Source organism: Penicillium bovifimosum, assembly GCF_028826915.1.
Source record: "Penicillium bovifimosum strain IBT 22155 chromosome Unknown utg000005l_segment0_segment0, whole genome shotgun sequence".
NCBI classification, from domain to species: Eukaryota; Fungi; Ascomycota; class Eurotiomycetes; order Eurotiales; family Aspergillaceae; genus Penicillium; species Penicillium bovifimosum.
This window is the reverse complement of record NW_026622714.1, coordinates 1,687,653-1,707,799: the sequence shown is the minus strand read 5'-3', so window position 1 is coordinate 1,707,799 and position 20,147 is coordinate 1,687,653. Positions and strand designations below refer to the sequence as shown.

Below are 20,147 nucleotides of genomic sequence, written 5' to 3'. Positions count from 1 at the left end.
CCTCAGCTTGATCTTACCCCCATTTTGGCCTTGATCCACCATGTTTTGCCTCTCTATCGACTCCGCGGAATGATCTGGCCCATATCCATAGGCAAAACGCGGTCCCCGAACCGTACTTGTTCCTAATACTCAGCAATCATGACGACCACAACTGGTGGGGGGACAGGCTCCAGCCTAGCACGCGCGATCATCATTGTCACAGGGGTTTCGGCTTTGGTCTCCTCACTCTTGTCCTTTGTGTGAGTGTTTCCCGCCTCTCCTGATATTCTCTATGGTTGCGATTGTTGTGGTATTCCAAGCTGACATGTTATCTGAACCCGCAGGTCCATATGGCTCCAAACGTACGAGCTTCAAGCTTCTTGCCTCTCGAATTGCAGCTTACCAGATATATAGAAAGAACTACCGGAAACCTCTACTTCAACGCTACGTGGTGCGAATACTGTTGATGTTAGTACTGTCCTGGGTATTTGTTCAGAAGCGCGATTAAGAGCATCGCTGATCGAGCTTAGGGTCCCGATTTATGCCGTATCATCATGGACGAGTATCGTGTCGCTCAAAGCGGCTCAATTCTTGGATCCCATTCGCGACGTCTACGAGGTATGTCGTCTCTGATGAAGCATGAGAGGAGCGCGTATTGACGGATAGCCCTGGCAGGCGTTCACCATCTACACCTTCTTCCAGCTCCTTATCAACTTCCTTGGCGGCGAGCGCGCCGTGATCATCATGGCTCACGGCCGTCCTCCTATCTCGCATGCCTGGCCGTTCAATCATCTTTTCCCAAAGATTGACGTCTCCGACCCCCACACGTTCCTCGCCGTCAAACGCGGGATCCTGCAGTATGCTTGGCTGAAGCCCATTCTGGCTATTGCTACCGTGATAATGAAGGCAACGGACACATATCAAGAAGGTTATATTGGATTGAACTCTGGATATCTCTGGACAGGTATCATATACAACGTCAGCGTCACAGTCAGTCTCTACTCTCTCGCCATGTTCTGGGTGTGCTTGCATGACGATCTCGTACCATTCCGTCCAATCCCCAAGTTTCTCTGCATCAAACTCATTATCTTCGCCTCATATTGGCAAGGCTTTTTCTTGTCGATCTTACAATGGCTGGGCGCACTTGGCCACGTTGCTGGGTATACCCCCGATAACCTCGCGGCGGCCATTCAGGACAGTCTCATCTGCTTTGAGATGCCATTCTTTGCCATGGCACATTGGTATGCATTCTCGTGGCACGATTATGCAGACCCAACCATCTCGGCTGCACGCTTGCCCGTGAAATATGCACTGCGCGATGCGTTCGGTGGTCGGGATCTATTTGAAGACACCAAGCTTACACTTCGTGGAGAGAATTACGAATATCGCCTCTTTGACTCGGGTGATAATATCATCCCGCACATAGAATCAGAGTCGCGGGTCAAGCGAGTTATGCATGGCATGAGATACGAGCGAGGCGGTAAGGCGAAATACTGGATCCCGAAACCGGGTGAAGTCAATAGCCGCACGCCTTTATTGGGTGGTGAATCAAGTGAACGCGGTAGAAGCGAACGAGGGAGTCAAGCCTCCAGGGAGAGGTTCCGATCTTACAGTGAGATCGATGAAACCGCCCTGGACGATGAAGATGAGCGGCTCTTTACCAATGCTCGGGCGCTGGAGTTTGGAGATTGGAATGTGAGTTGCTATTGTGAAGAGTACGTCGTGGCTGAAATGCTGACCGATATAGTATCCTGTAATTACTGCCCACGTGGTACCAAGCGACCAGCGCATACCGGCCACCAGGAGAGATCAAGATTCAAACCGAGGAGCAGACGTCAGAAAGGCCCGCAAGCACCGAAAAAGTCGTGCATCAGATGGCGGAAGTAAACGAAGTCCCAAGGCCAGCTCTAATAAGTCTGGCCCAAGCTCAGCGGCACCTGTTCCCTTGCAGCGGAACGTCAGCTCTACCAGCTCTAGCGGCACTCGAGACGGCCAGTTAGTCGACCTCGTTGTGGAAAATACAGAGGCTGAGGAAGAAGACCGAGCTCAAGCACAGAGAGAGCTCGGCTCTGCATGGACGGAACCTGAAACCCGGCATTTTGAGTAAGTTTTCGTATCCATTGGCAGATAGGAGATCTGAGCAGAGCCACTAACCCCAGTCACAATTTCCAGAAGACCTTCCGGGGAGCCAATCGAAGAAGAGGACGAGGCTGGCGAGACTAATCATGACGAAGATCACCGCAAATGGGCCTACGAGGGCTTGGAGCAAGACAATGTATGGGACAAGTAGGGCCCTGTAGCGTCCTAATTGTTTGACGAATCCCGTCTTACGATCATCTATCCTAATGCCCTCATGTTCGTCGATCTCCCAGTTCCTTTCATCCTCAATCTGATATTTCCATTCATTGTTTTGTACATATTATGCTTCGGACACGAAGCATGATGAATTATGCAAAACATTACGAAACTCCAAGAAACCTCAGATATCCCTTCAATCTTTGTAAGCGCCCGACTTCTCATCACGCTATGAGCGTACTTCCAGTAGCAGTGTAGCTCGTTAAGCAGACTAAGAAATGTGACAACTCCACCGGGGCGCTAACGAATAACAGTTGTCTCACCAGCCCGCTCTCGACGATCAAAGAGCTCAATGCGCTTGGCACCAGGATCTTTTTCTCTCTTGGGCGTAGTTCTCGACATTAGTGGCGCCACGATAATGTGTGCCTGGACGAGTTGGGTTAGGCGCCTACATTTGGCCTGTCAGGCTTAATAGGAGGGGATGTTCTCATCCCATCGAAGGCGGGCTGTTTGTGCTACTCAGTGCTACTGTCTGTCCTTCTCTTTGTTTCTTTTTCCTGCGCTCTTTTCCTCTCTCTTCTCACCTTGAGGGTGATGTCTTAATATCTGAACGCGCTGGTCGCCATGACCGCTTTGGAGAAAGCAGGGTCGCTATTCACCGGCTGGATACGGTCCTGCTGGGCATGTCTAGCCCCGGAGGAAGACTGTCAAACCAGTCGCAAAGTTGAAAGCAATGGTATGTGATACGTGGGATAACAGTCGACTCTCGATGTGATCGCAGGCTGATATACACAGCAGGCGTTGAACGGGAGATGAACGTATGCCATACTCAACCGCATCTTGTCCCACCCATGAAGCTGGTGGTGTATGATGACCTACCTAGCCCAAGTATCCATCACCATCGGGTCTCACTGTCACGAGGGTCGCTGTCATCATGGATCAACGATGGACGACAACTTGCATCGCGCGCCTCGAATCGAGCAAGCATGTCTTTGAAAAGAACTTCAACAACCCCGTTGACGATTAGTGCACCCTCCGACTTCCGCAGAGTACAATCCTTCTATGACCATCCAGCACCATCATATCATTGTCCTCCAGCCCCTACGTACCAACCCTTGGATCTCCGCATTCATCGATCAGGCCATCGATTATCGGACTTACCTTCATTCGAAACTTTCGAGTTCGACGACGGCACCCAGCGCAAGACGCTATCGGCGCCCCCTCGTGCTCTCACCACCTCGACCGGCGTTCGAGATCGACATCGCCAGATGTCTCTGGTGCTATCTCGCAAGCCGGTCGGTTCTCGGAACCGCCGATCACTTGGTAACCTGGAACCTTTACTTGCCAAAGAGCCTGTTCGCATCACCAGCGCCCTGATCCCGCATTTCTCCAAGGTCGTTCCCGTCGAGATCCAGCTTCCAGATCCGCAGGAATCATCTCCCGTGCACGGGCGATCGAAATCGGAAGGCACCAGGCTCACACTTAACAATACGTTACGGCCGGACGATGCAAACATCCCATGGGGAAGAGTGCCACAAACTCCACCAGCGTCCAAGAGTCTGACGACAGACTCGCCGGATGTATCATCAACCAACTCTTCGCCCGTCTCCGGAGGTACATCGTCACGAGCCAGTTTACATACGATGCCGACGCAGGTATCCTCCCGTCGTCCCTCCATCCTATCCCCCGAGACCCGAAACACGAGGGAGTCAACTTCCTCTTCTTCCTCTTCTCTCTCCAACCGCGTAACCCGCTGGATGTTCCCAACATCCAGTAAACTTCCCCCGATCCCAAAGCAACCCTCTCCGCCAGGTGAATATGGGATCAATTGGGAGCGAGCCCGCACACTAAGTGGCACCACCGTTGCATCTAATACCACGACCATCACTGGCGGTCGAAAAGGGCGGAACAATAGCTCCATCTCTAGTGCTTTTTCTAGCGCTATGACCCCACGAGCTTCATTCCAAGTTTCTTCGTCTACAGCGGAAAAGGAAATTGATGCTGGTGTTTGCTACCCGACTATCTTTGAGGGCCAGCAGCAGCATCATAAGCTCTCTGCATATCGTGGCGACGGCCGAGTCAGGCCCCACGAGTCTGGTATTGGGTTGGCTTTTTGAGTTCTGTGCAGTTTTGTTCGACGACGGGTTTCAGGCGTGGGATACCGATGGCGAGCTACCCGGTCAACTCTTTCCTGGGCTCGTCTTCTGGCATTCAGTCACTCCATGCGGCTTTGTTGAATGCATTGTTGCTAGCTGTTTTCTTCTCGGACCTTTCTCATGTCTTTATTGCGCGTTGAAATACCCCGATTTGGTCCTGGGTGGGTTGGTACTTGCCGCTTTGGAATGAATATAATAGTCGCTATTTTACGAGAGGTGATAATGAACAGATTTGAAAGCTACGAGCATATAGGACACTTGTCAAAGGTTGAGAAAGAGGTGTGGATAACCTAAACAGTTGTAACCAGTTATGCAAAACAATAAGATTGTACACCAAAGCTGACGCTAGCTATCTCTGTAGGGTATCGTAAAGGACAATATCTGTAGCTGCCAGAAAGACAAATAGGGCACAAAAAAAAAGGGAAGATGAGAGCTATGTACAACCACAAGAAACCATTGACAACCAGACTTATTTGCATGTCCTCATCATAATGAGAATCAGAAGCTTCAGTCTGCTGATACTATCTCCACACCGTCCAGAGCAGGCATGCTCGTAGAGCCAGTTTTGCGGTGTTTCTGCATGCCCAAGATCTGCCAAGCACGACCCATCATGCCATGACCTAAGCCCTGAGGAAATTCAACCGAAGCTTTGTGAGCATGTCTAGAGACACGATCACGCATTGCGCGATCGTGCTTGGCGGCGACCAGGCGATCCTGTTCACGTTCATGATTTACAATATCATCGCGCCATTCGGCCCAATGCTCGAAGTTTTCGCGCTGCTGAAGTACCTGATAGCGGAGGCGGGTCTTCGACGGGCGCCAGGCAGTGCGGCCAGTGCCGTCGTTGTCCCCGCTGCCTGGAGCAATCATTGTGGATTTGAGATCTGTGACACGGGACTCTTTGGTTAATTTGAGGAGATGGGTCATGACGTCCCGACTTTCCAGAGCAGTGCGCTGAATCTTTTCTTGTTCGGGGCTCAGTTTAGCATGTGTGAGCGGTGCGTCAAGCCAGGCGTGCATTTCAGTAGATCGCTGGACTGAGTATGGGTCGAGGATGTTCGTGTGGCGGTTCTCCTCGCGGAGGTAACGCACAGCTGCTTGGAGGCTTTGTACCTCGGCACGGAGTGATTCATTCTCATCCATGGCAGCTAAGGAAGCCTCGCTGGCGATGACAGCACCGCCGCCGGCGGTCGTCAGGCCTGCAGTTCCAGACATCCGTTTCATGCGATCAAGACGAGCCATGAACTCGTCTCGCTCGGCCTCAGCTGTCTGAAGTTCCTTCCTTTGTTGCTCGACTGTTTTTTCTAGTTCGATTCCTGCTGCTTGCATCTCCTCGATCTTGGCCTCGAGGTCCTTGACCATGGCAGCCTTCTTGCTTGCCTCTCGCATCCTTGATTCAAGGTGTTCGATCTTTAGCCCTTGCTCTTCAAGTGTGTTGTCCTTGAGGCTGAGCGCGGCGGAAGCCTCGTGGATCTCATTTCTCAATTGGCGAATTTCTTCATCCGCATCAGGAGATGTTGTTTTGTTAGACTTCAATTCCGCAGCTCGGGCAACCCAAGGGAATGCACCGCGTTCAAACTCTGTTGTGTGGGACAAATCAGACGAGGTGGAATCAAGGTCCTCGAATTGGTCCCCGACTTCCCGCAATTTGGTGAAAAGCACCGAGACGGGGTCATTAGTCTCATCCGCATTTTCAGTAGACGAGATGAAGGAGGCGGACACCTGAGACATGCAACTCAGAATCTCCTCTGGAGTGAAAGGTTCTGTGCGTCCTTCGTCGCTTGTGAGAATGACGAGATTCTCGCCGAGTTTGCGAGCAAACTCCGAAAGCCGCTTGGTTTCAGATTCGATTCTCTTGAACGGTTCGTCGGCCTCCTTTGGAAGTGCAAGCGATCTCGACCGCAGGTCATCAAGAGACCGGCAAATTTTACCCATCGCGACCTTGTATCCGCGAGCCTGAGGAATGAAAGCATCCAGTTTGTTGAGAGCAAGCACATTCTCCTCGTCGCCCTCCTCTGCAGCTACCATTTTGGAGCTGATGATGAGCTTCACGCGCGAGATTGAGCCAGCTGCATGCTCGATGTAAGACTGGGATAGATGGGCGCGCATACACAGCTCATCGGCAAACATCTCCAGGCTGGAGGGAAGCAGGGTCTCAGAAAGGTGTGCAAGGAGAGCAATCGATCGCTGTAATTCCACTGCAAGCTTTCCAAGATTGACTTCGTCCTTCTTCAGTGGTTCAATCCAGAAGTTCAACGTGCGCTCGACGGGCTCCATCTCAAACATTGCGACCTTGATATTGCCAAATTGCTCGGGCGAGCAAGCTGTGATGTAGTTGACAAACCGATCACATATATTTGAAATCCACATGAGATATTCCAAAACCACATGGACTTGGAAAAGCTCTTCGTTGGAGGACATTGAGTGCTCGGATCCTTTTTCCTGAAGGGTGCTGCTCATGACATTGGCCTTGAAACCGACGCGCTTGAACCTAAGCAAAGCTTGAATGGAATTTTTTCGCCTTCGAAGTATTCCGGAAGATAAAGCTTTACCATTGAAAGATGTTGCGCGTTTTCCTCGGCCTCCATACGACTTAGCTCGACGTCAATGGACTTTGCCAGGGCCTTCGATTGATTGGCTTGTAGTTTCATAGTCAAATCTTGCATCTGGCGATGGCGCATTGCAGTTTCTGTGGTTTCTGCCTCTGAGACCTGCTTATTCGTGCGCATGTCGTCCAAATCACCCTGCAGGGACGTCACCAAATCTCTGAACCGAGTTAGTGTGTATTCAAGGTCTTCAATGACTTCGTCTTGTTGCACGATCTTTCGGCATTGCTCGTTGAAGACAGTCTCCCTGTACTCGAGCTCTTCCTGGAGTTGCTTTTCGGTTTCTATATGTGTGTACTCCATCTCATCGCTGATATCCTTGAGAGATTCCAGATCCTCAATTGCAGCCTTGAGCTCATTGATCTCATCCTGGTATCGCATGTTTTTGTCGGCCAATTCTTCGATCATTTCTTCGGCCCCAAGTGCTGTCTCCAGCTGCTGCTTGAGCTCATCAACATTGGTCTCAGCGACCAAGAGTCTCTCTTTCGCAGCTTCGTAATCAGACTTTACGGCGGCATACTCCTCGAGGTCTTCTTCCAATTCTTTGATCTGGGCTTTGAGATCTGACTCCTGTTGTTGCGTCATATCTCGCAGGCGAATGAGTGCTTCGCGGAGCCGCTCATTGGTTTTCTCCATCTGAAGCCATCCGTGAGTGGTTCTGTCTTCAGGGGTCGTCTCCTGGCTGTACTCTTCATTCTCCTCTCGGAGAACCTCAACCTCCAAGTTGACCTCGTCTAATTTCAATCGTAGCGCTGCACACTCGTGTTTGAATGCCTCGGCCGTCTCCTCTGCCATTTCTCGGTCAAGTGTGGCCATTTCCAGGAGCGTTTCATGTTCTGCCTGCATGCGTTCCACTTGATCCGAACGAGCCTCCAGCTCTTTGAGCTTCTTGCGTAGCTCCGTTACTTCCATTTGCTGTGGTTGGTACTTCGCCTGAAGTTTCTGGATGATCGTCTCAAACTTATCGCGTTCGGCTTGAAGTTGCTCAAGAGTTTTGAGCTTCTCCTTGTCCTCTGCTCGCTTCTTTTCCATGACTTTGAGCTTAGCATTGAGTTCTTCGAGTTCACGGTTGACAGCAGCACTTTGCACTTGGCGCTGGGTTGCAGAAATCGGTGCTCCAGGGCGCGAGATAGCTGGGCGCGTAGCAGTAGTCGACTGCCGGGAGTTCCTCGGAACAGGAGATCCATCCTGTGCGCCACCATCCCCTTCGGTGTCATGCGACTCGGTATCAGTGGGATCTCCGGATCGCCCACTGGGACCGGGATCTTCTCCGTCTGATGCCCTTGCACTGTCTACCTGTCGCAACGACGGACGCTTTGCTAGCCCCGAAGTTGAGGAAGCTACAGTGCTTTGGGAGCCGGGCCTTGAGATCCGAGCTGCTGGGCCCGATACCGAGGGACGCGTGCCTCGGGCGGCTGCTGATTGTGTTGCAGAAGAACTCAAGGAGTTTCTTGTGCTGGGGGCTATCCGTGGTCGGTTGGACGCCACTGTGGAGGTGCGGGAGGTACTCCCGAGGGAGGGACGAGAAGCGTGGCCCGCCGTCGCTGCGAGTTGTTTCGTTGGGGACTTTGTAGGTGACTAAATATTGTGAAATGTACAATGAGCATAGAACAAGGTAGGCCAGGAGAGCATATGACATACGCGTATAGACGCTCGAGCGGCCGCGCCCCGCGGGCCCGGTGTAGGAGTTGAGGCTGCATTGGTACTCTGTCGCCTTGCTGCTGCAGGGGGAGACCAGTCTGCTTCCGCAATCCAGCGGGAGGTCCAAGTTTAGGCTGTGTTCTGCTACCCGCGGTGCTGATACCCTGTTTGGTGGTTTGTTTACTCTCCGGCGCAACTTGGACAACCTTGCCAACTACCGTTGGACGGACAAACATGCCATATCCTGGCTCACAATCAAAGTAGCGTTCACCTTGAACTGAGCCGTCGTTTTTGCCGGTGGCATCATCTAATTCAAGTCCTATCCATTCTCCGTCCGCAAAGTGGGTGGTGCCACAGAACCGCACCGTCGCTCGTCGTCCATCGGGTAGCTCAATAACCGAGCCTGCGGATAATGCTTGGCCAGACATGGTGTAATTCATTCAAGAGCTACAATGAGCTCTTGAGCAATAACCGGGGAGGTTCGGTTGTTGACAGAACAGAAACACGGAGACTCCTGAGACCAGCGGAGCGCGTCAAGTGACCGACATTTGCCTGAGGCAGAAACTTCTACTATGGAACATTACGACTCATCGCACGCCCCAAAGACTAATGAGCCCGGGAGACGGCGAATGCTCACTCATTGGAATAATATCGAATTGCCATATTCAGTTGTGTTGGTGGATCACCAGAGTCATATACATTCATTGTCGTAAACCATCTGTCTAGCGAAACAAAAAAAGAGTGCCATAACCTGCCCAGCTCTAAATGCTATCGCTTTGGCCTTGCTGTCTAAAAACATGCGGGAAATGCACTCGAAGCTCTTCAAGACTCGAGATCGTATATTTCGACGCCGGTTTTGGTGGTATGTGAACACCTGGTTCGACAAGGTGAACCGTAGTCCAGCCCCGAGCATGCGCATGTACACAATTCAGGTAGGAATCATCTATTTCTGACTGTTAACATAAAGAGTCCAAGGACGGTCCAAAAGGCCTCCTGCCTGTGATGGATCGCAACTAACCAACAAAATAGCACGACTCCGTGCTGGGAGCACCAGCTTCTTTCTCTGCTTTGGCGTACATGTCCTGACTCGGTTTGCAAACCAATGGCAAACTTCCGTAGTCACAATAGGTGACACCCTCGAAAAGATCCTCAAGACCAAGCAGCTTCACAACGCGCTTTGCGTGATTAATATAGGCATTCGTGAGCAACCACGGCTTCACCTTGGACGTGTCCAAGTCCTCTAACAATTTGCGCAGCTTAGGGTCTGGCTTGAGAATCTCGTCAAGGGGTAGAGCATCATCAACTTCGTAGTTGAACACGAGCGGGTCGATTTTGTGGTGGCGGGTGAGGCCCTCTATGGCAAGTCCGTACTCCTTGTAGTACTTCTGGTGGAGCATGTGGGCATCTTCGGTTTTGAGGTCGAGGTGCTTGACGAAGAACTTATCTAGCAGCAGTAAACTCGAGTTAGTTATATGCTTCAGTATATTCTGTAGGCATGGCTTACTGATCAATTTCTGCATCTGATCATGGATATTGGAACCTGCGCGGAAGTACTGTCTGTTAATAGGACGGCCACCAAGCGCCAAGATGCAGCCACTAACTTTTGGAATAAAGCTGTCGAAGAGGTTAGTGCTCAATGTCTTTGCGATCCATGTTTAGGCTCTCTCAACTTACACAATTGTCAATATCAAAAAAGAAGATCGGCCGTGAGTCACTGACCCCGTTGGCTCCGTTGGTCGCCATGGATCTTAAGTTGCAATATTGTAGGTGTAAAGTGACAGGTAAAAGTCTAGATATGGTCGCAACAGGTCTAATGAACCTATAGGAGGGAAACGAGAAAGAGCGCTGCATAAGTCAAAAGGAAGTGAGAGCAAGCGAAGCCAGTCATCTCTCTCCGTAACTTGCCCGATACCCCAGCGTCGATACATGCCGTTACGTAATCGGACCTAGCGCCGACGGCCAGTCTCGTGAACTTTTTACAACCCTGTCATTTGCTTAACATTCCAACACTCAGCGCCTTCTCAATTGTAGATAGGACTGAGCGGACATATTGACGTGTACTTGACACGTTAGCAAACGTGTTTACGCTTCGTCCTCTCATTCTAGCTTCACCTATCCTTCCCTGGTTTCCCCTAGGGCCATGGCCGCAACTCATGGGATAGCAACTCACCTTCCAGCAGACCCGATGGCTATTTCAGTGCCTACATTGGATGATGAGGTCCGGGAATATGAAAAGATTTTAACCATCAGTGATCAAATCTTTTCGGGCAACCATCCGCGTCTCAGTGTTCCGCAACATCTCGTGCGCAAATCTGGGCAAACCGCCCAAAATGTCCCTCTTCGGACTCATTTACCTAAGAACCCCCTTTCGAAGGAAGTCGTGGACAGTGCGCCCGTGGCTTTGAAGAACACGAGGCAACCTTACATTAGTCCGCAGAGTGCCTCGGCCAGAAACACCTTGTCCGCAGCACCACAACCCGCCCGTGTGGCATCAAAACCTACATCCGAGATCGATCCCATTTTCTTGACCAAGTCGGACGACTTGATCAGGGCCGAGCTACAACTACAGAGGCAGAGGTTGGAGAGGGCACTGCGTGATCAAGCGGATCTAAGGAAACAAGAGGCTAAACAGCGGCCCGCGGTCCAAGACACTAAGCCTGACTTCGATGTTTCGGAAGTGTTCAAGCAAGCTCTTGAGGTGGTGAAACCAGTCTCAATCAGTGATGTGTCCGAGGCCAGTGGACCGGGCGCTGCTGCAAGTGAATCCTTTGACGAAAATTCAGTTTACTCCAGTAGAGCTCCTGACTCGCCACCCCAGGCTGGCAAACAGCAGAAGTCGTCTCCAGTGGCTACGCTTGCACAGACAGCAACTGCTGCTCATGTTCCGGTAAACCACTACTCAGATGAGTTGCAGCGACTTGAAGCTCTCAACCGACCTGGATCTGATCAGGAAATGCAAGATGCTTACATTGTTGCTGACCAGCGTCACTCCCATTCTCAGAAGCAGACCAGTGCCCACAAGCCAGAGGCTCCCGTGAGCCAGCCCCACGAACCGCTTCAAGTCGAGATGATGGAAGAACCCGAATATTCTCCCCCTGCTCCAGCAGCGCCACCGGTGGATCATCGTGGATATCCCAGCGGGGTAGAAAATGGTACTGGGAGACAATCACGGCCAGATGCCAGATACGCCGACCGAACCCGGGATGTACGCAGAACCCCGTCTCCAGCAATCGTGAAGGTAGTCCAAAGCCACATCACATCACCGGTAGCTCCTCAGCCATCTCGCGTGTCGCCTTTGGCCATTGCCAAAGGTCCCTCCGCGCAAATTCACGATGGAAGATATGGACTTGGCTCTGAACCAGTGTATTTGGAGCCCGGTTCTGCTCGGGGTAGCCCAAATGCACCAGTCCCTAACATCGTTTCCCGTAAGCGGAGAAGGCTGCGTGAAGGTGATGAGGGGTCCCGCCAAAGCATGTACAAAAGACAAAATGCAGAACCTACCGAGGTGTTTATCAAAGAGGAGCCGGTTTCGCCGCCACCATTCGCCGATGATCCCATCGTGGTGCGCGACCGACACCCGCAAGAGCGCCGCCCCGTCTACGTTGACATCGCCTCCCCTCGATACACTCCAGTATACGAGAGCCGCGGCCCAACCATGCGAGAGCCGGTTTATGAGATTGATCCGTATTACGAGGCGCCCCCAGACGCCGGACGCCAGCGTACCGTCTCCCGACTGGGCACCAGACGGCCAATGCGCGAGGAAGCCGATCTTCGACGAGTGGCCAGTGTACAGTATGCTCGCCAATCCGACTATCCTCGTGAATACATTGAGGCACCATCGCGCCCAATTCGGGCAGCATCATACGTTGTGGAACGCCCCTCCCAGGAGCGACCAAGGTATTACGAAGAAGCCCCATACGCACAGCATCGTTACATTGCTGCTGATGACCTGCCACCCCCGACGTATCGAGAGCCTTATTATGAAGAAGCACTGCCGCCGCGCGTGATGGCACCCCCTCAACGTCGGATTGTGGTTGATGAGCATGGCAATCAGTACTACGAGATACTGCCAGCACCAAGGCTGCAGCCCATACCTCCTCCACCTCAGCACCGATCAGTCTCTCAGATGCCGAAGGGTGCTTACGAGGAAAGAGTGCCCCACCGCGCGGGCAGTGTCCGTGCCGCTTCCATTGTGCAGGATCCCTACGGTGAACGACGCTACGTGCAAGAAATGCCCCCGCCCCAGCCAGTCTATAGACGAGTGATGCCAGAGTATGCTCGCCCTCTAACAGCCCATGAGAGGCCAAGCTACGTTGCCCCGTCTGAAGGCCACGAACCTTACACACGGAGTGGCAGCGTCCAAGTAGCAGAGTATCTTCCTCCTCGTCACCCAGTCTATATTGATGACCGTGGAGCGCCTCAGAGGAGATTAATACGAACAGCCAGTGTTCATCCCACACAGGCTCGCTATGAAAACCCCCATGAGGTTGTTCAGCGAGTTGGGAGTGTGCGGCCCACCGGTCCAGTTCGCGAGCCCAGCCTCTTCATGGACGAGAGACCGGTCGTGGACTACGTTGAGAGACCGTATCTCGTTCGGGAGCAACGGTATTATGACGAAGTTGAAGAGGGAGATCGCCTTGAGCTGGATGGTGCGAACGATACGATTCAGCGGGTTCCACAGCGTTACCAGTAGCGTGCCACGCATGTTCTGTTCATTTTATGGCGAAGCATTGTTGGATTTGTATTTACATTCATTCTCAGCGGCTCATATCAGCAAAATATATCTGCACAGTCCTGACATATTCATCCCTTCAACTAGGTAGTACTCTCAAAATAGCCAGATACATCGTAATAGATCCATTTGTCTCCGGTTTCTGAGTGATGGAACACACCTGCAAGACTGGATGTTCAACCGGGAATACCTACCTAGAGATGCCGCCACAGTGGATGGAAATGCCCGATGATCCTCGTTGAACATCAGATGGTCGCAAGGTTTTAGACATGGAAGATTCCTCCTTTCTTGATCTTCATCATTTGGACAACTTGGAAGCCGAACATTCATCCACTGGAAGCCTTCGCAATCTCTGTCTAGAGAACACGGTTTCTCACATACTGTGCATCGTTAGCAGGCAAATCTCCGGGTTTTGGCTGAAGCTCTTCTTAGACAACAAATTATATCCCGGGCATCAGTTGCAACCTCGGCGTGAGCCTGTGAGGAAGGAGAGCCTCTCGAGAAAAGCGTGTTAAGGGAAGGTTGAGAATGAGATCTGTCAAAGCGAAAGAACCAGGTCAGTGAGTAGTAGCTCTCAAACAAGAATTGTAACTATCATCCACTGGCTCCTGCAACACGCCCTTTTCACATCAGAGTGACAATTTCCTCGGCATTGTAGCCTAGGCCACATCCGTTAAGCCATGCATTCATCATCATTTGTGGGAGACATTCAGAGACACACAAGGCTTGTGTACAAGTGGCATAGTATAGGGTTGACATACTATGAGTTGCACGTACCTGGCATTTCAACTCGCGCACATCGGCGTTGGTGTTGGAGTTAAGTTTTGCCTTGCCTATTCAGAGTAAGAATATAATAATAAGTTTTGCCTTTGGCTCCTCTTGTCCACTTGTGGATTGAGAGGAGGAGAAAGCGAGTTGTCAACAGTCAGAGGCCGAGAGGAAAAGAAGAGACAAGAGCAATGAGCATCAAATATGTAAAGTGGAAGGAGCGATGGGTTGGACTAGGAGGAAGTCACTCCTGGGGATTATTAGACTCCATGCACACAGTAGTGGTTTGTTGAGACCATCACAACAATACCTTACGGCTGTTGAGAACAGAAGCCATCTTCTTATTGTCTAGCTGAAAGAGACGAAAATACTACAATCCAAGTAACAACGGTGACTATAACAAGTTTGTACAGAACTGATGGTCTGCTCTTCCCTCTTCGATTTCATACTATCTGGGAAACTAGGTCCTCGCCACCTTGTCATAAAATAGTACTGCGAGGAAAGTATTTGTCGGTGGCTATCAATTTCCATCATCAACGACATATTGATATACTGTCCCTGAATCACTGGAGCAAGAGCGGGTTTGACCGTTGGGACGGGCACCAAATGTGACGAGTGAGGTGCTATCAGCCAATAAGAACCTTTCTAAATTCTAGTGATGATTTGGTTGCCATAGAACTACGCAGTACCATGCGAGAGAACTTCACGTATGATCAACTTAGACCGGTCGATCGCGCTCAGCGATTAGAGCGGTACCCATTGACGACTTGAAAATGCTTATTATGCTTCTAGCCGACTGATAGGTATAGCATTTATGCGAGAAACATCGTTAAGTCAAGGTTGAATACAGACAATGCACTGTCAAGCTGTGAACAGGGCTCCAGTGGTACGGAGTAGAACCTATTGTTGAAGTAAGGCATTTATCTTCCAGGGCTGGAAAGTTGACTGTTGTTCAAGAGATAAGGTTGACTTCCAGCGCTTTTCGCTTGGTTTTGTTTACCTCACAGCCACTATTGTGCGTATGAGGTCCCATGGAAAGTGGAAGCTTCTACAAGCCAAATCATGCGGACCAGAAATGCGCTCGCTTTGAAACCGCGGGGATGTGACAATGGCGCAGTTCAATTTCAAAGTCAATGGTCCACCCAGTCGGAATTGTCGAGTCCTTGACTTGACCAAGTGACCCACTGCCGCCTATACGAGAAGATGACGTCGACTATTTGAGGGGAAGTTATCGTGAATGTTATCGTGGAAGTCATCCTAGGCAAGACGACCTCCTGCAGATGCATACGGTACTTGTATCTTCGTGTTTAACGGGAGTTGGGTATTTGTACGGGCTGTGTATGTATCGGAAGCAGCCCCAAGTTGCCCCGATGAGTCTAGACATGTCAGAGGACGATCGGAGGCGATCAGAAAAATGCAGCTGGAGCATTGTATGATCAAGCTCCACATGCCTGACCAGGCTTAACCCCTCATTTACTTTGAGTGTCCGGACTAGCCGGTCCAAGTGATGCAAGTGATGGGCGGCCTATCATTTGCCTTAAGCCCAGTGGATCGGGGGAGGATACGGCGGCATACAGGGTTCTCTATCCCGGGGCCTATGAAAGGATCGACCTTTGTATGTTAGGTACGGTACGGAATGGCTCGGATCCCGATGGAAGTGCCTGAAAGCCGTATCTTCACTAGATCAGGTATGAAAGGGGAAGGCATAGCATGAGTTGTGCCGGACACAGTACTGTGTAGTTATTGCGTTGTCGATGGGAGCTGAGATCCATCCACGTGATAAACTTGGCAGTCGAGACTCAAGGCAGCTGAGATCGAGAGATGAGACATGAGGCTAAGACATAAAAGATAATCCGGGACTTCAAATTCGGGAGATACTTGACTTAACTACTTACTAGGCCTGTACGATCTACTTCGTACATATCGAACTAGTTATCCACTTCAATATTGGACACATCCCTCAACGATGCCAAGAAGACCCTTGCGAGGCATTCTGTTGTATCCTGCATTCTTCACTGAATATGAAATCAGATAACTAGAGATCTTATAGCAGATCAGGCCGAGGAAGCTTTCAAAGGTACCTGGACGTGTAGCTAAAGACCCCTGCAAGAGAAAGGTCAATATGTCAATACGCCTCGTTATCAAGAACAAGTCAAGTTCTTGTAGAGACCCGCAAGACTGACGACACCTATTTTCGCTCACAATTGTTTTTGTTCCTTTTACTTCCTTTCTTCTGTGTATTTTTCTCTTCCTTTTCAATATATTGATTCATTTCTTTTTCTAAACTTCATCTCATTCATTTTCTTTCTCATATCATATTAAAGATTTGTGTTGGTTGGTTTGTCCTCCGCCAATCGATATTCGTTTCCACCATTCCCGGGTCGAAACGCCCACACAGGTCATTCCCATCCCTGTCGAGAACGGCCTAATTCCTTCCATCTCCTCCCCCCCCCCCAACCAACTCCCAACCAACTCTCATCCACTTTCTTCCTCTCTATCCCCTCGACTCGTTCAAGGGGTTAGAGAATATCTCTAACATGCACAAGATATCCAACTTTACGGGTCAGGCCCGTCATGGTTGGGAACGAATGACGCCGACTTTCGGGATGTCCAGACCTCACACCGACATGGCCTTTCGCCGGCCACACGGTGCGCCGCCCATGACACCGCCATCTAGTATCGACCCTACTGTCAACTTGTCCTTTAACGTTCCGTTCTCGTCAACCCTAGCCGGCCCTGATGTTGAGGATGTACTTCACGCCAGTCCCGGCGCTCTCCAGCGCTGGACTTTCCCGGAAGGCACCCCGGAGGGTACACCGGTGCATCAACTTCCCGTCCATACGAACAATGTTGAAGGCTTGCAGAGGTTATGCCGGAAGATCACGGAGGAGAAAGGGGGACGAGTGGAAGCTACGCTCACGACCTCCGAGGCCAAGGCTGTGCCAGCACTACAACGACGCCCGAACGGCTTGGTGACCAACGTCTGTGTTACTGGTGATGGGGAGTTGGCGCGGAAGATGCGGGCGAGGATTTTGAACGAGACTCCGATCATGCTGGTACGTCGAAATTTTTTGGTTCCGTCACCAGCAGGATTTTCAGTCCCACAGACTTTCCTTGCTAACATACAGTTGACTACCAGCGATGTGCGACTGTCGACGTGGATATGCATTTGATCATCGATGGATCACCGAAGGGAATCCGAGCTAGCGTGCTTGAGCATCTCGACACTCTGGCTGCCTACACCGGAGCTGACATTTTCTTGCTGACACCCAAGCTCCACGACGCCGACAGTGCGGTGGTATCGTCCTATGGTTACGCATCGGACAATGGCTTGGAACAGCGCTTCCGGGTTGCCATCTACGGCGATTTGGAGAGCTCGGAACACGCCAAAACCCGGGTTCTGATCATGATTGACCAAATAGTACGTTCCTTGTGTGCGGGTCGCTTGAGGTCGGTTAGCTAACTGAAAACTAGCTCAAACGCCATGTGGACGCTATCAAGTTGGACTCGACTATGCACACCTTGGTCTGTGGACGCACTCGCAAGAACATCAAACTCATCGAGGCTGCTACAGGCACCGCCATCTACTTCCCTCCGCCGTTCCCCCAGATTTTCGGCTATATACCCCCCGGTGCGAATCGTCGAAGCGAAGATGAGGTTTACATTACCGGTGAGACACCAGAGCAGATTGCTCGCGCCAAGCAGAAGCTTCGAGAGTTGGTAATGGGCGTGAAGATTTTTGTCAAGGATGTGGTGGTCAGCTCAAGCAAGATTGATAACATCCTGCTGGACCGTCTGGATAAGGTCCGGAAGGTGATGGAGATGAACGGGTCTTATGTTCTTTTCCCGCAGTTGGGCAGCCAACGCGGTCTTGTTCGGATTCAAGGCACCGAGGTGTTGCACGTTGAGCGCACCGTTAGGGAAATCATGGCTCTGGTTCGTACTTTGGTGGAATGCTGACCGAACGAACTGCTAACCTCATAATGTACAGGCTGGCCAATTCTACAGTGCCTCATGGTGGATTATCATGCCCGACCCCGCCCAAGGTGGTCTCCGTGCCCCTTCGACCGCCGATATTCGCTCCATGCTGTCAGATATTTGCACCAACTCGGAAGCCGAGCTCAGCTTCGACAATCTGACTTTCACGATTAACGGGTCGGACGATGCAGTCAAGGCTGCCATGACAGTTATCAACCAGATTCCTTTTGTGATGCGAAGCCAATACCAGATGCGGGTGAAGATTGAGCTGGCCAACGAGCACAAGGAGTTTGTTAGCGGCAAGAAAAACGGGAAGATCAATAAGATCATGGGCCAAAGTGAGTTTTACAAGGGATTCGCCTATGACATAAAATGCTAACTCGCTTGCAGGCAATGTTCAGATCATCTTCGACGGTTTCAACGAGTACAACTTCTATATCGACGTGTGCGGCAACCAGTACGAGTCGACCAAGAATGGCTTGGACCTGGTTGAGCAGGAGATGCCGGCATCGATCTCGTTCCACGTGCCTGATCAGTACCACAAACGAATCATCGGTATTGGTGGACAGCACATCCAGCGCATCATGAAGAAATACTCTGTCTTCGTCAAGTTCTCCAACGCCATGGACCGTGGCGGGATGGGCAAGGAGGATGATGATATCAAGGTCGACAACGTGATATGTCGGACACCTGCTCGCAACGCTCAGAGTCTGGACCTTGTCAAGCAGGAGATCATGGACATGGTCGAGAAAGTTGTAAGTGTTGACAGTACCCGCAGCTAAAATGCCAGTGTTGAAACTCACAATCTACAGGATGCAGAATACGTTTCGGAGAGAGTCGTGATTAACCGCCTCTACCACCGTGAATTGTTGGCCCGCATGACTGAAATCGATGAGCTGGAAAAGAAATGGAACTGCAAGATCGAGTTCCCTAGCACCGAACTTGCTAGCGACGTTGTCACCATCTCCGGCCCTGAGTACCAGGTTCCCCAGGCCGTCGATGCACTACTTGGCATGGTCCCGGAGAGCCACGAGCTTCACTTCCAGAGCTCAGTGGAACTACGAGAATACTTCAAGTCTCCGGATTTCCTTGCTGATGTTCGAACCAAGCTCAAGGAACAGTACGAGGTCGATATCAACGTCGACGTTGGTACCGACCTCCCGACTACCCCGGAGGAAGGTTCCTCTTCCCCCACACCCGGTCCCGAAGACCGTGTGGTCCTCGGATACACGCGCAACAACGCTGGTGGATTGAAGGATGCGATCGACTTCCTGATTTCCCGCCTTGTCGGTCACGGACTCGCTGCCAACACCGTCAAGGGTGCCATCCCGCGCCCCAAATCCGACTCGTTCGAAGAGTCGCTGCCCTTCTTCGACTCGAAGCTGTTGCAGCACGCCCCCGCGCCCCTCTCGACCGACTCGCCGACCCGGCCGAATTTCTCAGATGAAACCAGCGAGCGAGGCTCGATCTTCGAGCGCCTCCGCAAGCCCGGAAGCATCTCGTCCTTTTCATCGTTCATTGGTCGCAAGAACCACTCCGCCTCGCCGGGGTCGTTCTTCAAACACGCCTCAAGCAATGCCTCTAAGGCTTCGCTTGTCTCCATGGAATCACGTGACAGTGGCTACCGCAATCCATGGAATGACTCTGGCGTGAACCTCCCCGAGGACGACGTGCCCGTCCTGGGGAGCTCACACAGCCACAAGAGCAGCAACAGCAATGGCTGGCCCACGCGCTTTGACGCCAAGTTTCCTTTCGGCACCGCGCCGGGTGACATGACGCCTAAGCATGACCCGCGCACCTCTTTTGATAGTGGTCGTCCTAGCACTTCCAATTCTACTTCTGGATACCCGGCCCCAATTGGGCCACCGCGTTAAACCAAAATATCCATTTGCAGCAGTATACCCTTGTCTTTCTGGTTGAATTGATTTTCTGTTTCTGATCTTTGTTCTGTTTTCATTATCAGCGTGTTTTGTTTTCGGTTGACTTTTTGTT

General features: G+C 51.4%; 6 protein-coding genes across 6 annotated transcripts; 4 read left to right on the top strand and 2 right to left on the bottom strand.

Moving 5' to 3' along the window:
- Positions 1-138: 138 nt before the first annotated feature.
- On the top strand, positions 139-2,269 carry N7515_005818 (OSTA/TMEM184 family protein; the record flags this gene model as incomplete). Its single annotated transcript, XM_056666562.1, has 5 exons — positions 139-239; positions 510-597; positions 646-1,674; positions 1,727-2,082; positions 2,152-2,269. The coding sequence occupies 5 exons, from the start codon at positions 139-141 to the stop codon at positions 2,267-2,269; spliced, it is 1,692 nt and encodes a 563-aa protein (XP_056520158.1).
- Positions 2,270-2,898: 629 nt separating this feature from the next.
- On the top strand, positions 2,899-4,391 carry N7515_005817 (uncharacterized protein; the record flags this gene model as incomplete). The annotated part of the gene is made up of 2 exons (XM_056666561.1): positions 2,899-3,010; positions 3,070-4,391. 2 exons carry the CDS (start codon positions 2,899-2,901, stop codon positions 4,389-4,391), a joined length of 1,434 nt encoding a protein of 477 aa, XP_056520157.1.
- Positions 4,392-4,937: 546 nt separating this feature from the next.
- Positions 4,938-9,105, bottom strand: N7515_005816 (uncharacterized protein; the record flags this gene model as incomplete). The annotated part of the gene is made up of 4 exons (XM_056666560.1): positions 4,938-6,914; positions 6,983-8,288; positions 8,350-8,580; positions 8,678-9,105. 4 exons carry the CDS (start codon positions 9,103-9,105, stop codon positions 4,938-4,940), a joined length of 3,942 nt encoding a protein of 1,313 aa, XP_056520156.1.
- A 585-nt stretch (positions 9,106-9,690) lies between these two features.
- N7515_005815 (putative pyrimidine 5'-nucleotidase) lies at positions 9,691-10,420 on the bottom strand (the record flags this gene model as incomplete). Its single annotated transcript, XM_056666559.1, has 3 exons — positions 9,691-10,121; positions 10,182-10,317; positions 10,397-10,420. 3 exons carry the CDS (start codon positions 10,418-10,420, stop codon positions 9,691-9,693), a joined length of 591 nt encoding a protein of 196 aa, XP_056520155.1.
- Positions 10,421-10,817: 397 nt separating this feature from the next.
- Positions 10,818-13,370, top strand: N7515_005814 (uncharacterized protein; the record flags this gene model as incomplete). Its single annotated transcript, XM_056666558.1, has 1 exon — positions 10,818-13,370. One exon carries the CDS (start codon positions 10,818-10,820, stop codon positions 13,368-13,370), a length of 2,553 nt encoding a protein of 850 aa, XP_056520154.1.
- A 3,344-nt stretch (positions 13,371-16,714) lies between these two features.
- Positions 16,715-20,029, top strand: N7515_005813 (KH domain protein; the record flags this gene model as incomplete). The annotated part of the gene is made up of 6 exons (XM_056666557.1): positions 16,715-17,233; positions 17,317-17,598; positions 17,652-18,113; positions 18,169-18,493; positions 18,546-18,910; positions 18,968-20,029. 6 exons carry the CDS (start codon positions 16,715-16,717, stop codon positions 20,027-20,029), a joined length of 3,015 nt encoding a protein of 1,004 aa, XP_056520153.1.
- Between the last annotated feature and the right edge of the window lie 118 nt (positions 20,030-20,147).